This window comes from Achroia grisella, unplaced genomic scaffold, assembly GCF_030625045.1.
Source record: "Achroia grisella isolate CSIRO2021 unplaced genomic scaffold, CSIRO_AGI_Agris_v1 utg1576, whole genome shotgun sequence".
NCBI classification, from domain to species: Eukaryota; Metazoa; Arthropoda; class Insecta; order Lepidoptera; family Pyralidae; genus Achroia; species Achroia grisella.
In genome coordinates, this window is record NW_026712658.1 from 635,355 (window position 1) to 654,154 (window position 18,800).

General features: G+C 30.8%; 1 protein-coding gene across 3 annotated transcripts in view; it reads right to left on the reverse strand.

Moving 5' to 3' along the window:
* LOC131841227 (ABC transporter G family member 23) overlaps positions 1-18,800 on the reverse strand; it is a 75,467-nt gene that overhangs the window by 20,195 nt on the left and 36,472 nt on the right. For all 3 annotated transcript variants that reach the window (XM_059189500.1, XM_059189502.1, XM_059189501.1), the window contains 3 exons: positions 8,174-8,267; positions 3,707-3,825; positions 1,031-1,149 (listed from right to left, as the gene is read on the reverse strand). In XM_059189500.1, coding sequence (XP_059045483.1) covers positions 1,031-1,149; positions 3,707-3,825; positions 8,174-8,267 — 332 coding nt within the window. The remainder of the gene's footprint in view (positions 1-1,030; positions 1,150-3,706; positions 3,826-8,173; positions 8,268-18,800) is intronic.

The window sequence follows — 18,800 nt, forward strand, 5'->3', positions numbered from 1 at the left end:
GAGCCCAATGACCCGGCCCACCACGCCGCCACATGTCTTGATATTTTAGTGAGCATGACTACTCATTCCACCCGACCACGTCTCAGCTACAAAAATTAATATATGGTAGTTACAGTATTCGCTCTTTACATGAGGATGCATGCGGCAATCAATACAAAAGCCGCTACGCTACCATATATCAAGAAAGCAGTATGAAAAATAAATAGAATAGAATAGAAAATCATTTATTCAAATAAACTTAATTTAAGCACTTTTGAATAGTCATAACAATTTGTTTTTTATCTACCACTCGTTCGGAAAGCTGTCTCATCACAAGAAGAACGAGCAAGAAACTTGTGTGTTGCTCTTTTAAATAATCCTTGTAAGTTTACATTCACAAGTCGAATCGTGTAAATACAAACTACCAACAAGCACTAATTTTTTGGGTCAAATATAATCATGCAATAAGATTAAATCAGGCTTGTAATTCGTAGTGATAAGAGCAGACTAGTCCCTACAAGCAGCACTCGTTCAAGAGTATGACGGATGAGCCAGCCATCACTGCGCTCGACCATATTTTAGGGAGCCCATTGACCCGGCCCACCACGCCGCCACATGTCTGGACATTTTAGTGAGCATGACTACTCATTCCACACGACCATGTCACAGCTACAAAAAAAAAATTATAACATTGTCCGCAAATAAATTATAATTGCTATATATTGCTATCATCTATAAATTCATCTATCCTAATAGGTTTTTTACATAACATTTGTTTAATATAAAATTTGAATTGCCTCTCTGTCAGATTTAGCGTAGATTCTGACAGTTTATTATAGAATATTACGCAATTACCATAAAATGAATTACTAACTTTGTGTAGACGGCATTTAGGTAATAAATCGTATAGACTATCCTATTTCAGTCTATATATGGTCAAATTACTGTGCATATTCTAACAGTTGTTAACTTTACGACTGTGAGAGAAAGACAAGTGAATGAAAAACTGCACTCCTTTATAATAAGTAAATAGAATCAATTTATTGTTTACCTTTAGTACCAGGTTTACCCCCCAGAACCCATATTTCTCCACTATTGAGTTTCCGCCGGCCCACGATACAGGATAGTAGAGTTGTTTTGCCGCATCCTGATGCTCCCAGAAGTCCGTATCTGTTGAACAATAAGTTAACATGAATATTATCTTTATATATACGGCAACAGTGGAAAATACGTGTCCGTTCCATCTCGACATCTAAATAACGTGTGCTATTAAATATACGGATATTCATAAAACAAGATCTATCACGTGTGAGTTGTAGTACTCAAATATAATATTTCAGTGAAGTTTTTATATTGTTCTGAAATCTTACTACTTACTTATATACTATATTTAATACTAATTATTTCAAAGATTGAATATATAATGCCTAAATAAATGCTGTGGACAAAGTTTTACAAATAGCTTAACGCAAAAACGGAGCAGATAAAAAAAAATTGTCTATAGGTAAATTTAAAAAGAACACACACAACACACCATCAGAAATCTGTTTAACTAAAAAAAGAGGTACGTAGATACAAAGAAGAAGATAGAGGTAAAATGTGTATATATGTGAAAGTAGAGTATTTTGAAACACAGTTCAACTAGACCGTATGTGATCCAGAATCGAGATAGAAAGAATAATGTAGGATCCATAATAGCCTCGTTTACTTTAAAGAAGCACGCGTCGCTTCGCTTCGGCAGACACTTGCGCCAGCGCAGCGAGGACGAACTAATTTCACAACATTATTTACATTCTAAACCACATCAATTTTATACTTACTGTTAAAAATAGTAGTATACTTCATTTACACAAATAATTATTAAAATTAGAGAGCTGCCAGTTTTAAATTGGGCTTACATTATAACTTATATAACTAACAATAGGTGCAAAAACATTTTGATATGTTGTATCTAATTATAATTATTACTGTATTGAAGAATATTAGCATTACCTCAATAAAATAATATTTTAATATTAAAATCTGCATGCAGTGTAGATAGGAGAAACATTAGAAAAAAGACCATTAACTCAGGAGACAAAGCTTTGTTTCAGTGCTGTCTGGTTAACTGATATACTTATTCACTTGGCTGTAATTATTATATTTGACTACTTAACCCAGAATTACATCGAATAGTAAACCAAACAAAAGCAGCCAATTGATTTCATTTACTGAAGTTTCTATCACACCTTCAATATTAAAGTGATACATATTCTTTCTGACTCTATAAAATTTAAGACTTTGTACCGTGATATGTTTCGCTAATAGGTACGTACGTTGTATACGTGAAAAACATATTCTCCGACAGTCAGGTAAATATGGGTAAGTAAATAGGTGTCATCAAGGTCGAAACGGTGATTTTATTGTATAAAAAAATATAAGTGCTGCAGTTTTGCTGATGATTATGAAATTTTAAAATATAGTATTTCTCAGTTCAGTGTCGTAGTTCCGGAGTTTACTCTTATAACAAAATCCTCTCTTTTTTTCTTTAAACTCGTATAATAAATGATAAAAAGATTCAGAGAAGAATTTATATTTATTTTGAAATATTTGTTCGAAATATTATCTTCAAGTCTGGGATTTGTTTGTTCTTATTAAGCTTGTATTCACAAATCACACATATGTACTAGTAGAGGTGAGCTAGAGTTTTAAATGTGTCATAAACGAGCTATACATAAGTATTTAGGTTTATAAAATACTTTTGAATCAGGTAAGCTATTTATTTATTTATTAGCACACAAAACAGATTACAATCAAAGCAATAAGATAATTAGGAGCGTGTCGTTCGGTACAAAACTGGATTGTAATCTATGTATGCCTAAAAGCTAAATTATATGCTATGTTATGCTCTTAGTTAGTAACATTCTGTAACGGAAGTCTAAAAAATTCTAATCATTTCCAATCATTTACGTCACAATAACGGCCTATAAGGGAACCAGCTAAATCAACCTGCATATTAACTATTAACTTTATGGCATCATACAATTAGGTTCAAATTAAGGGAGCAAAAGTTGCAACTGTAATTGTCAACTTTATATTCAATAGCTTAAGGTTCATAAAGTGGTACATTGTTATACAAAGGATTAATTAAAATTGTCTGAGGTTAACAATCTTTTGTTATTTGTTTGCCATAACTGGCATTCTTCCAAGTTCTTCCCTTATTGTATTACCCTTTGATATATAATGTGCATTATACTACAATTCAATTCAATTCTTCGCTAACAAATGGAAACGACATAATTTTGCTTATTTGGAGCTCTTTTTCTAGCATATCTGCTATTAAAAACTTTGTCTAAAACTGTTTCATAAATCTCTGTGTAAAATTTCCTAGAAATTTGGAATGTACCTAGTAATAAAAACAGAGAGATCCTTCAAAAATTGGAAAATCAGTTCTGATTTTACTACACTAAAGGTGATCAATCTAAAAATGAAAACAGTCCATAATACTTCTCACCACCGGGCAGGAATTTAGGACCACGTGTAAGCCGTTATAATAATTATACTGCATCACCTACTCACATCAGTTACTAAGGGTTCAAACCTTGTATACTCTGTATATATTATTAAATATGCATTTATAACAACAAATTTGATGGTCTATGTCTGCGTATTACGTAACTTTATTTAGTTTAAGGTTCAGATGCGATGTATCTTATTATTTATATATACATATGAAAATTATACTTACATAGTGCCTTTAGCGACTGTCATATTTAGGTTGCTGAGTACATGGTTGGGCCTCTTGTTAGATCCGTAGTGTTTGAACGCGTGTCGGACACACACCGCCTGCTGACGTTTTTGCCACATCTAAAACAGAATTTACATCGATTAGTCAAGAGAGACATGTTTACACATGATCTGTATAATAACGAAATCATAAAAGTCGAAGAATTATTTGAAGTTCACATTTTTTATATAATTGGATTGACAAATAGGCTAATGGCCCACCTAGTATATGCACAAAAAAAGCTACGAACATCACATCGTATCATGTGACAGCCATGGTGCACTCCCGTTGTAATTCTAATGAACATAAAATAATTTGTCTCACTTTATCAGATGCCATTGCAGTTATTCTACTTCGTACAATATTATTCCATAATTTCTTACTGAATACACATTTTAAACTATAACTTTTTAACTTATAAATACATAGCAGTTGTTTGGTTAAGAAAACTGAAATATAATCGGGTAGCGTAGATATCGTCACACAAACAAATCACAATAAAATTCCTCAAGTTCAATTAGTGTTCTTATAGGAAATATTTCCGTTTATTTGCGAGAAATTTAAAGAAAATTTAATATATACAATATATACTACGCTTAAGAATAATGTAAAGGTGGTTGGTTGGTTGACGAATCGTCACGAAAAAGTCAAGATAAATTGAGGATCTCAAATAATGAACTGACCATCATAGCCATTACCTTTATAAACTATTATGGTATACTCACAGGATGTCTATCTAAATATATATAACTCAAAGGTGACTGACATAGTGATCTATCGACGCATAGCCGAAACCACTGGACGTATCGGCCTGAAATTTGGCATGCAGGTAGATGTTATGACATAGGCATCCGCTAAGAAAGAATTTTGATTAATTCTACCCCCAAGGGGATGAAAGTTTGTATGAAATTTCGTCAATTTTAAACCGATCGGGCTGAGACTTTTCTTGCATAAAGCTACTATGACGTAGGCTAAGATTGGATTTTGATAAATTCCACCCCTAAAGGAATAAATTAACGTGAGCGAGACTGCGAGCAAAAGCTAGTTTATCATATAAAATAAATCTTTGAGTCAGTCTGTGGAAGACATGGACCTGTTTATCTTAATAAAAATATCAAGTAATAGACAGAGGATGTTTACGTACATAAAGTTCTTAGTAGAACCAGTTTAGGTAATATAACACTTATTTAATTTTAACGAAAATGGTAACAATTTTGAAAATTTTTTACTTCTATTACTCACTATCTTTTCGTATTTATTTCATACACCATTTAAAATAAACCTGCGATGACAATTTGAAATTTTGACTTTGAAAGTATACAATATTCTGATTAGCAAACTACGAGTACATTCAGTACTCGTAGTTTGCTGTATCACTGGAAATTTGAAATAGACTTTTATTTTCCGTAAATATGAAAGGTATTATTGATATTATCATAATATGTTTAATATAGACATGTAAACACGGTATCTTGTTTTTTACTTCCTGGTCTTGACTAGATATTCTAAAAATATACAAAATGAATTCTTGTTTTAATATCATGTGATATTGGAAAATATAAATAGATAAAATTATAAGTATCGTCATCGTCACCACAATAATGCATTAATTATTAACATTCCCTCAATAGGGTACAACATCTACCACAACAGCCGGAAGGCTTATATATACCATTTTATTTTTAATTTTCTTTCTATTACATTCCTGTGACGTGTTTTATGTTTTTACCGTTTTTTACAATACCTTGGAGTTTAAGTTGATGACACATATATTTCTACTTATAAAGACAACTATAGATGATTAATATTCAGTTACTATGCATAGTAATTATAAGTTGTTCTCAAACCACAATTAGTCATTACACTTCCCATCAAATTTATTGTATTTAAATGTAGTTAAGATATTGTTAAGGGCGAATGACTCGATGGGTATTCTGCAAGCATGAAGATAAATATTTATAAATATAATAACAATTGTCATTATTTTATGTTGTTGTTTTGCTAAACATCTTTAAATATTATCACAATTAAAGGAGGCATCACTTTTTCAGCATTTTACTATTAAAATTTTTAGATTTTCCGAAATACATAACATAATATTATAATATAGGGAAGAAGGAAAGTTACAATTAATTGCAGAATCTTTTATGAAAACAATAATGCGGTAATTAAGCTATCGTGTAGCATCATTTTTCAAGCAAATACATATTATTGTTCGTGCAAAACAAAGCATTTAATAACAGAAATACTTATTTTGAAAGGACGAGGTTCTATAATTGTTAAGTGTGTTCATCTATGGGTATCTTCGTAAATTGTGGAGCAATTTTTAAACTGCTTTTTTTATACTTCCGTAGTGGTCCCATTATTATCAAGTAAAGATCTGATCATATCATCCTAGGATAATTGAGGTAAATCCTCAAATATTCTACACAAATATTTTGTGATTGAGCTTTCTAGGTAAATTATTCAAGTACTTATCGATAACAACTGCCACTCACCTCATCAAAGAGGTCAGGGATAGGGCATGTGTTTGGGAATTGTTTAAGGTCGGTATATATATATCAAAAACCAATTAAATCGGTTATTTCATGGCGTATAATTATTTTGGCTCATAAATGAAAAAGTTCACAGCAGGATAGATCTGATCATATCATCCTAGGATAATTGAGGTAAATCCTCAAATATTCTACACAAATATTTTGTGATTGAGCTTTCTAGGTAAATTATTCAAGTACTTATCGATAACAACTGATCACCTCATCAATATTGTTTAAGGTCGGTATATATATATCGAAAACCAATTAAATCGGTTATTTCATGGCGTATAATTATTTTGGCTCATAAATGAAAAAGTTCACAGCAGGTCATTCGACTCTACTGTTTTCCTGATCATATCAATATAGCTCCATCATTACATGTACTTTTGTTACGTCCAAGAATTCAATAACAATCCTTAATAAAGTGCCATATTATTTCATTCTTATGAACTATGCATTTTATGGCTGTCTCATAAGGCTTAACAACTTATTGTATTTGTCAAGCTTGTTTATACACGGTTGGACAACGACATTCGTTGGAATCTGGTTTCTTAATTTGAGTATGAACATTACAGAAAATCATAAAAATGCCTAGGGTTTTTACAATGTTATTATCAAAAAAGATTTTATATTAAATAGCTTATGTTTTTCTTTAATAATATAAAATCACTTAAGTACCTATTTATGTAAATATGTAGTTTTCAATTTATTTTTAACGAATTCTTGTATCATTTGAGGAACTTCTATGCAATTTCGAAATATACAAGACAGCAGATATATAAGCTTATAAAAGTTTATACACGCTTCTATAAACGACGTTCGACTTTTGATAATTTAACAGTTACTATAATGTTTACCAAACTATACGCGCATTATTAAGCCTATTTTACTAAAGAAGGCTCAAAAAAGAATTTTAACATTTTCAGAAATCTAATTTTCAGCTACTGCTTAATATTAGATTTCTGAAAATGTTAAAAAATCGGCAGCCTCTTTGCTTGTTTGCTCATTTGAACAATAATGCGTGCTATACATGTATATTTTAATGTTTTCTAACATATAAAATATTTAAAAATCAACATGGATGTTTGCTTTACCCGTCGCGACGATCGATAAGGCTTCAAGTGTTGCTGACATATGAAGTGTTAATAAATATCCTCTTTATTTTATACCTTTGCAAATATTGAGCTATACTAAATACATGATACATATGATAATATTTTATGGATGTTCCTGTAAATTTATATAGAGGGCTCTGTATAGTAAATATTTATAAATGATTACACTTCGTAAGTATGGGTCGGTTAACTCGTGAAACGGTATTGATTTTCGTAATGGATTTGCTTTACTAAACATTGTATTTGCACATTATTGTCCCTCGGTTACCATGTCCATTTTAATAGGTATTTAGATATTTCCAAAGGTCAATGATTTTGAAGATGTAGATAATTTTGAAATCTAATAGTGAACAGTTAAAACAGTTTTTAGTTTATGTTACCAAGGCCCGCACAGACGTATAAATTCTATCCGCGTTTTCCTGCAAAGGAGGTTTTCCTCTACTTTAATCGCATACTTGCAGGATCACATTGGTGTTCAGTGTTGGGCCGAGACTACATGCAATCTACTGAAGTATCATAAACTTAGTAAAAAGCATCATCAATATAAAAACATCACATGATGTATTTACATAAATTGCCAAGAATTCTCTCCAGTCAACACAGGCATACGTGTATTTAACATACAATAAAATAAAATTAAAAATGTAGTTTATATGTATGTATGATATATACTATGTCGAACCGAAACCACACATACAATAGTACTCATTAAACAGTACATTAATAATTAAAATAAATTCTTAATATTAATTCATTACGTTTGTGTTTAAACTCACCGTGGAATCTTGTTTTTCGAACGGCACAGAGAACTGTATTTGGCTCATTTTGGACTCCTTCTCGTCGCCGATGGGCGACGGAGGCGAGGTCTCTCTGTGGACAAGAAACAAAGTCTGTTAACAGTTTATTCGAAAAAAAGAATGTAGCCTAAAGAATAATTAACATAATTAAATTAAATCAACGCAAACGAAGTAGACAGTATATACCTAATAGGTTCCATCCAAGTACATGATTAAGAAGACTAATAGATTTATACATTTAAATTTTAAATTATATTACTTTAAAGGACGCAGGTGTTCTTTAGAGTTCAACATTTGAACCCGCAATATTCAAGGAAATCTTCTTAGCACCATAGAAGGGCAAAGACCTTGTCATCTCAGTAGGTACATTATAGAAAAATGGATGCTTATACGCTAGCTCGTACCAAACGACGACCATAAATACATACCCTTTGTCTATTCAAACTCATTTTTAATTCAAGAAGCAAAGGCATCATCATTCAGACAGCGTGCGACATCGTCGTTTTGACATGTCGTCCACGGTCACTATGGCGAAATTATTACGATAAATTACGCGACGGAACAATTAAAACTACGTCCATCTCGTTCTACAGCGTGCTGACCTTGGTAAGTGGAATAGCACCGACTGACGTCCGTTACGTCCTACGTCTATAATTGTTTCGTCAGAGACGTCAATTTGATTAGTAATCGATTTGACGTAGCGATTGAAACAATTAAGACCTAGATTAAGATTAAGGAGCAACTGGTGTTGTCATTAAAATTAGAAATACAAAACTTCAACTTTCTTCACAAAGAAAAGAGAAAAAAGGGAGAATAAGAGATTTTAGAGAGGGGGTGAATTGAAATGAGACTTAGGTATCTTGATTTAATCGATCGCGATTTTAGCGATACTATCATTGCTACTATTACAATCGAGAAAGTAAGTATCAATTAAGATTTGTCATGTCTATTAACTTAATGATTTTTTATAAATTTTAGAAATCTATTCGTGATGAGTTTGTTTATCTATCTTTACTTATTTACTTATATATATATATATATATATATATATATATATATATATAGAGATTTTAACTAATATCATTTCGTAGATATCCAAACAAATACATTCACAATTAGTAACTATTAGCTAATCTAATGTATATGTAGAAATAAGTGAAACTGGTTACCTACCTATACCTACTAAAATTGTACATACCAACATGCATTTTACATGACTATCCGGAAAAAACTAAGTCCATAAAACTTGGACAACTTAATGAATGAATTAAATAAATATTAATCACGCGCGCTAATTTAACTTAAATATAAATAAATAATTTAATTTAATTCTGTTTGCTAATTAAAAATGGACACATATTTTACTTTGTCATAAAGGGACGGTAGACAATTCTGATCGATTTGCAATAGTTAATTTTAAACTTTCGTGTTTAATATACATTATTTAAATTATTAACCGGGTCTTAACAAATCAGAGTAACAAAAGCTAAAAAACCGGAATGAACAGACAAGCGTACATGACTTACTTAAGAGGAATAACGGACAAAATTGGAACAGTTTTATAAATTTGTTAACGAACAACATAAAGGTCTACAAAATTGACTGTAGTTGTGGTAGCTCTTATATTGGCCAAACAAAACGATCAATCGAGAGAGTCAAAGAGCACATCGATGTTAAAAATCGACAACCACACAAATCAGCGATTGCCGATCATCTACTGAACGCAGGAACAAATCACTGGATTGAACTAGTAAGGTCCTCTCTTCGCCACTATTACCCACGAATGGTCCGGGAGACGATATTAAAAAACATCCCAATTTCTTAAAATTATCATCTGCGTGGAATCCAGTCATAAATAAATCCAGGCATCAATACAATAAGTGTACAGATAAGTGCTGTGTGTCGCGAACTTTCGTTAAACAATCTAGTGACGGCTCTATTATCTAGACAATGTAGCACATCATGTAGACCTTCAGAGGGTATCCCCTAGAAACCATCACCTGCTGAATTTGTTACGATGACCAAATTTTATGCTCATCCTATCATCCTCTACTGGTACTCCACACAGCGAATATCGTTTGTTGAATGATATTGTAGCCAAAAGCTACTAGTACTATTAAATATAATATATATTATTAAAATCAAGTAGACGATATACTACGAGGAAGACGTGAAATCTACGGAAACTGCCCGCAGCCTTCAAATGAAAATGAAAGTGTATGAAGTAAGAGGCAATGTGGATATAAATTTAGACCTATGGACATAGACTTTAAACTTTGTTTCTTATATTTGTAATTGAGATTTGCGGTGTAGATTCCATTAAGAATAGGTTAATTGATATGATATATTTCTATCCTTGGATAAGTGATAAACATTTGATAGATTATGGAGAAGACTTTTATATCATATATATTTAAATACAAAATATTTAATTGCTTCAAATTTTACAATATTTGATAACTTTTCATCAAGTTTATAAGATGATAAAGTTAAGATACTATACCGGGAACATAAATGTTATTTTTTAATCAGATCAAATGCTGATAATCTATAAAAACATGGAATGCTTCGTATTTATTTTGCGAATAAACTACTAGATTCTAATAACGAATACACGTAATATTTGTGGTGTGTATTCCACGCGGTAGGTATGTGATATAAAATTATTATAAAATATTGGTATAAAATGATTCAGTAATTTAGAGGGGGAAACCCGTGTGGTCCGATTGATAATCAAAAGACTTAACAACAACCGGGTGGTAAGCATATTTATTATGGAGAAATAAGTGGACAATCCGGTTGTCATAAGGTGCGATTATATCGTCACATAAAATTGTTTTCAGTTAGCATTTTTTATAAATAACAAGTCACTTAGGCTAGGTTTATTTTTTACACATGAATAACAAACTGACGACTCATCTCATGGAAAGTGGCAATCGTAACTAATAGACATGATCATGTTTTCATGCCACATGTACAGTAATTTACATATGCATTGCCATTCCAATGAGATGTAAAGCGTTAAGTCTCTATCCCTATAATTCCAGCGTAATATGGTCCAAGTTCAAACCAGAACATATCTTACAAAGCAAATTACTTACTGGCAGAAATAGGCAGAGGTTGTCTACCTAGATATTTTTGTACAAAAACTTTCCTTAAAAAAGAATAAGAATTAAATAAAATATTATTATACAAAATTAATAATGATTACGTGTAGGTACTAATAGGTATAATAAGTGCATCGATATTGCAGCTGACTTAGCAGACGTGATCAGACGCTCGACTCATGACCATTGTATGCAGAAATGCATACTGGACACTTTATCATGTCTGTAATATCACGTAGATATGTACTAATAGAATTGCCTCAATATATATCTTAAATAAATATAACTCCATAGTCATCCTAGTATGTAGAAAAGATAGATTATTAAAAAAACCCACGTCAATCTATTAATAGACCAAGTAAGAGGGAATTTTCAAAAGTGTCATATTTAAAATAATTTGTTATGGATAGAGTCCTATATAGAACGGCACTTTATTGTCGGTAAAATAGTAGTCAAATTGAATGTTAAAAACAGAAACTGGATAAACATATATAGCAATCCTCAAGACACAGACACAAATTAATGATAAACCATAACTTACATACATACATAGATAACATTTAAAATAAATTTCATAAAAATGGCCGACTTATATCATAACCAAATTATAGCCCGTATGAGAACATAAAATTCCTAAGAAAAACATTCAATAAGTTATGAATTATGATATGATTTAATATACAGAAATAATAAAGTCAAATTGGAAACTTTTTTTCCTGGTCGGTACCCATAAAGTTAAGATAATCACAGGATCTTATTGAGTACCCCATATTTAAGCAGTGTTTTAATCGCCATAATCACGGTTGAGCTAAAGAGAAGCAGTCGGATGCTAAATTATTAAGAAATAGATTAAAGATATATTATTTTACATTTATACATTTAGTTTGTTGCTCCAACCAGAATTTATCGGGAACTCAATAATAACTAATAATAAAAGATGGTGAGATCACGCGATTTTCTTAATTTGTTCTTTTTGTAATTCATTGATGTATAATTATGTAAATATTAAGTATACGCTTTATGACAAAATTATGCAGAAATTTAACTTGTTTAAGTTTTTTTTCCATATCATGTTTAAGATTGATCATAAACAAAATGTAGACATATATATGGTAATATTTAAGTATAATTGAAATTATTTTCATGAAATGTGATATATAAAATATAAACATCCCTTAATAACAGCAGTTCATGTTGATGAATTCAACAAACCTTCAATTGTTTACAGAGCTGTGGCGATTAACCTAAGGTCATTGCTATAAAAACATGTTTATTCAATACCAATCATCTTACCGCATGGGAATCATAAACACATGAATCGCCATACAATACGTGTGAACGTAGGTTTTGTGTCCATTTCTTAGTAATTAATGCATAATTACGTATTTTGCTGAGAAAACACGTAGACTGTCAAGGGCTCTATGTTATTACCAATATGAACCAGTCCAAAATAATAAAAAAGAAACAAATCCACAACTAATACAGATAACAGTTATGAGTAAATAATATTAATAAAATTGATCATATGTTAAATTATAATAAATATAAAATCGTTAAAAGTAATATTCAGGTAACCATTTTTAACGAATTGGAAATCGCAAACAATCATAATACATCTTGTCGAAAGTGGTAATAATCGGTTATAGACTTGAACGGTAACATAATCATTATAATGGTATTTTTAACCATTTTTGAGGACTAAGATTCACAATACTGTATCTAGTAATTTCATTTATTCATTTAAATTCACTACATATAGCTAACGCTAAAATACGAGAAATAGTAACAGAAATTGTTTATTCAGAACAATGAATTTTTCTATAGTTATATTAAGATATCGACTATAAGATATATATTAACGGTATTACCTAGTAGTTACTAGTGGTAATAGTTACTGACGGATGGACGGACAAGGTAACGCCAATTTAGCAGAACAACACTATGCCCTTTCTCTCAACACTCTCACAACACGAGATTGCAACAGATACAAACAGCCGTGAACTGTGCCGTGCGAATAGATGAACCAGGAATATGTATTGTGCTGTAACACAGAATATTAACTATATGTACAATGACTTTACTAGCAATTGTTCACATCTCCAATATCATGTCATCGCAGCTCTGTTCGTTTTGAAACCTTAAACATATTTATGCCTAAAAACCTTATTGCTTAAAAAATATTACGTAATATGGCTAAAAATTTCATATTACACGTAGCTCAGATATGTACATATATATAATCAGGAATTATAAGTTTGTACGCGGTCAACATTGCGTTTGCACCTAAATTCAATTTCTTTAGTAATTATTTATCGTCATCTGTTTCTTTTACTGGCTATCGAGTTATCACAATGCATTTACGGAAATTAATATTATGGTAGTCATTAGTTAGTGGTATTTCATAAATGCAGGTTAATTGAGACGAGATAATTGCGTTCCGGGTGATATAATTAATTGAATACGCACTACATGGTAACCAATACACAAAAATAAGGAAAAATTATAATATTACATTCGATTAAAAATATTTTTTTCAATAAATATATTGATATAACGAACCTTGAATTTTATATAATCTGGCATTGAATCGACATCTCCATTTCTTAACCTTCGTTTCTTCTACTTTATGAATAAAAATAAATTGAGCTAAGCTTTTTAGTGAAGTAACTCTAGACATCTATCGTAACTATCAACACTTGCAATACAACAAATATGTATCACTATAACTTGCAGACCTCAGAGTCTATATTTCTAAGTAATAGTAGAAGTAATAAATATTATATATAATAGTATCCGCCTAACAAGAAGGTGTGGGGGGAAACGGGTAATGTGAACTGATTATCAGATTGCTAGCAATGTAAAATGTCAGGTTGACCTCCACGCGGTTCCCCCTGGAAACCATTGTGATAAATTCTTGGTGAATTCGTCACGATGGGCTAAATGACCTGACTTTATGTTCATCTTATCATCCTCCATTGATGTCCAGCCAACGTAAACCGTTAGCGTAGGCGAGTGCACCATTCCATTATGATCCATAAAAAAATTTAAAAAAATCAAGAAAATGTGTAATTCTAAGCAGTGGAGACTATATAATTAATGTTGATGGTATTAAAGATGAATGAATACATGAATCATTTCATCCATTTCCATTCTCCTAAGTACATAAAAATATGTCTTTTGATACTTTACGAATTCATTAAACAAGTGTGACTATACCAGATACTATACTTTAAAATTAGCATAATTCATAATGATAGAACTTCAAAATTCAATATCCATTGAGTTGGAAATCAAATATGAGTTATCTGTCGTCACAATATTATTTATATTATGTTAGGTCAGGATATATATAATATTAGACTTTCTATTACTTTTAGTTACTTGTATAATATAATCTTAATGTATTCACTAACAATAATACTTATTACATTCCTTACAGATAACTACTAAGCAGAATGAACAATTTTGTTTGTTTCATTCATTCCAAAGTAAATCAATTATATTGTAATTCGCACAATCAACAGGAAAAATGTAAAGTAGGTTACTATAACTAGACCAAATTTCACATACCTACGCACAAAATTATTAGGCTGTAACACAACAGGGTGTAGTAAAGTGGTCGTGCTCACTTAAGGCGAGTTTCTATTTTGAATGTGAGACCAACTTGGGTCAAACTAGCGTTAATGGTCATTATGAGTCAGCATTCCAGTTGGCAATTACTCTAGGTATGCAAATAATGTCGTAATATTGCGTAATAACCGGACAAACACGTCAATATTCTAATTCTCGAATGATGCCTTTTACTATGAAAATTTGATATGTCTTTCTAAAAATTGCATTTTGTCTGGATCATATTGTGAACCTATATTCCAGAATAATCTACGCAAAGTGCAATGTGTATTACTGTTACAGTTACTATTTTATATGTAAACTGAAAGGTCTACATCTAGTGATATGTAAATCTTATAATGCCGGAAATTAATACCTTCCTTTCTATACAACTGCCCAAAAAGGAGTATGTGACGAGGAGATCATACTGTATAAGTTCTACTGCGTCTTGACTTTTTTCTAATTGTCTATATACATAGTATGTTACTATACATCATGTTTTATAGTACTGAGGGCAATATAAACATAACAGTTTCTATAAAAAAAATTATGACGTAATTAATAAATTTATTTAACTTAAGTAATTTACTTTGGAAAAAAACTTTAGGTATATTACGATATATAAAAATGGATACAATGTTACTTTGTATTAAATCTGTCTTTTTGAATGAATAAAACAAATTAAAATAAAATAAACATTCCACCTAACCACTGTGCGGTCCAGTCGAGCATTGAACTCTATAAAACGTCTACAGCATACTTTTTTTGTAGTCATACAAGCTTTTTACCTCGCCCAAAACGGAAAGACCGATCATGACCCACATAACGCAATGTCGTCAAAAATATCCGTCAATATGACATAATAATGAGGCAACAGTTGCGTAACACCGACCAACAAGTTATCTAGGGACCCGAGAAGGTAAACCCTAGTGATGCCCGTCCACTCGACTTTCACTCGAGTTGATTGCTCACAATACTAATTTATATATTTGAGATGAATAAAGCGACGCTATTGTAAGTGTCTTATTCTAGAGATGGTCACTTTTAATCTTATATGAATGGGCATCGTACTTTTATATCAAATATAATAGGAATTTTGATAAGGCACACGTGCCACTCCTGAGATACCAATGACTCATATGTCAAAGATTAAAGAATTTGCACGTTTTGTAGTTCATTAATATTTAGTGGAATTAGAAGTTAATTTGCGGAAATTTGCCTATAATTTAATTTTAATGCAGTTAGACTAGTGACATTTCATTTCAATAAATAAATATAATAAATTTGACTTTTGATGGTCCTGAATCGTATTACGATAGTTAAATCTGAATATTTTTTTGATCAATTTAATTATAATGAAACAAATATATTTATAATAATATTACTTCTACAGTAACTATTTTATTTAAAAGATATCATATGATAGTAACTTTTCAATTATATTTCAAGATCCAACTAGAGATAGAAACACATAAGTTATTCACTATAAAATATCTTTTACATAATTAATTAAAATAAGTATGGTACCCAGGTGGCACTTGACCAAAACGAATACAGAAAACTACCATAAAAGCGGTCGACGTCTCACTCGTAAACCGGGTAAGTATGTCAGTAGCCACATCCGAAATTACTTATATAACGCGACCTTTTGCTATTTTGATCAAACATTGGTTGGCATACTTTGGACTAAATATTGGTGCTTATCAACAAGTATTTGCTTAGTAACTTTAGAGCAAATGACATCAAAACGCCATATTGATCTTGGGCTAACTACATCCGGTCTAAATACTAGACCATATAATCTTTGAATTTATAATAAGACATATGTAGTAAGCGATCTAGTAAACTAACTTGTACTAAATGATATAATGCTTAGTTTGATTACTGAAATTTAAATCTTATTACTAGCAGATTTATGATGTGATTTTGCAGTAAACGCTATTTTCTTAGGCAATAATTAATACCAATCATCCAAATTCACTTTAAAAATAATTTCATCAAATTTCTAAATATGAATTCAATTAAGTTCTACTTATCATTTTATTTTTTTTATATGTTGAAAATTGAACCATACACCTATAGTGTGTTTTTGACTTATTTTATGACTGCGACTCATCAGGAAATCTAAAAAATGCAATACACATGTCACGTATTAATATCGATCAAGTAGATAAGATTTATTTGCATGTATGATATGCGTCACCAAACTATCCTATTTGTATACTAATAGTCTACAAATATTGTCATCTGTAATTCTGTAAATTTCCCTAATATTAATATGTAAATAAAAAATATACGTTTTTAGCTTATTACCACGGCTTTACCTAGCATTTACCCCTTCTTAGTGCCTGCTTAACTAACAAGAACAATTTATCAAAATTTTACGAAGCATTCAACAGTCGTTTAATGTTACTCGTTATTTTCACCTGCAGTAATATGCCAAAGTAATTTATATTTTAACTCTGGTATTGGTTCAATGCTGTTTCCGGTCGCCAGTTTTATTTTACAACAAAGTTTATAATATAATATATATAGTATTATATAATTATATATAGTATATAATAATACTATATTATAATATAATACTGTGACTGAACCGAGATTAATATACTATTATTTAAGATAACCAAGAAATATTTATAAGTATGCATAAATCTCAAAATATTATATGACATAAAAAAATATTATTTTATGGGCACTTATAAAAAGAATGATGTGCATGCCGGCAGCGACAATTATTGTTACACACCTGCCTTTATTTGTACAGTCGAATATATTAAGCATCCTTAGCTTTTTTTTTAGATAAAAAGAGTTATGTGATTATTCCTGATACTATCTATCATCACAACAGATTTCATTATTAAATCATATCCGTTCACCCGTTTTATTGTGAAAAGGATACAAACAGACGAAACATATATTCACATTTATAATATTTATATGGATCGATAGTCACCTTCCCTAGTTCGTTTCCACAGCTTCAAACAAGAATAACATGCTATTTACGCAACTAGCATCCTCATCCATATACCTACGAGTACATGAAAGGTCACCTATGCTATCATATTCTCTACCCTTGAACCAAGTCCGCTTTTGTATGCGTCGAAATGTTTTCACTGAAGTTAAGTTGCTTCACCCCATTTGCTTACCAATACTTATTAATAATAGCCTCTTACGAAAAATTTATATTTTATTTTTAGATTTACTAGGTGTTAGTGCGAATTACGATAGTTAACAACAGGCATAAAGGAATCAGATGATTTTCAACTTTAATTTAATTTATTAATAAAATACTACATATTAAGTTACTAACCTTAACAAATAAAGGGTGACACCGTTCGATGCTAGAACAAATGTACCTTAGAAGTTGTAACACAAACCACAGTTGCCACATACATACATACAGAGAACATAGTCAGCGTTTTACAGATTTATTATGAAATTAATAATATTTCAATTAAAACTGTTCAATTACTATATTGAAATGGTGACATTGCGGCCTAGTTCATTTCGGCGCGTGTACGTTTTGCTCTTCAGCACTTTTGGATGAAGAGCATAACAAACTACATACATTTACAATTTTCGTATATATTTTGTACACAAGTATTTTTTTACGACGGTAATTCTTAAATTATATCAGTAAGGAACAAACTCTACAGTTTTCAATAAATTTCATTCTACCATGACTCTATTTAATAAATAAATAACAGGGTTCTATAGAATTACTAGAATCATGCTCTAGACATCTTACGCAACTTTAAGATACCCTTAAATTTACTCAGAATTTAGATATAGAACTAGAAAATCCTTTTTTCAAATAGACTTAAATCAACAGTTTTGTAGTAATACTAGTATAACCTACACTGTACTCGTATGTATGTATATTGTGC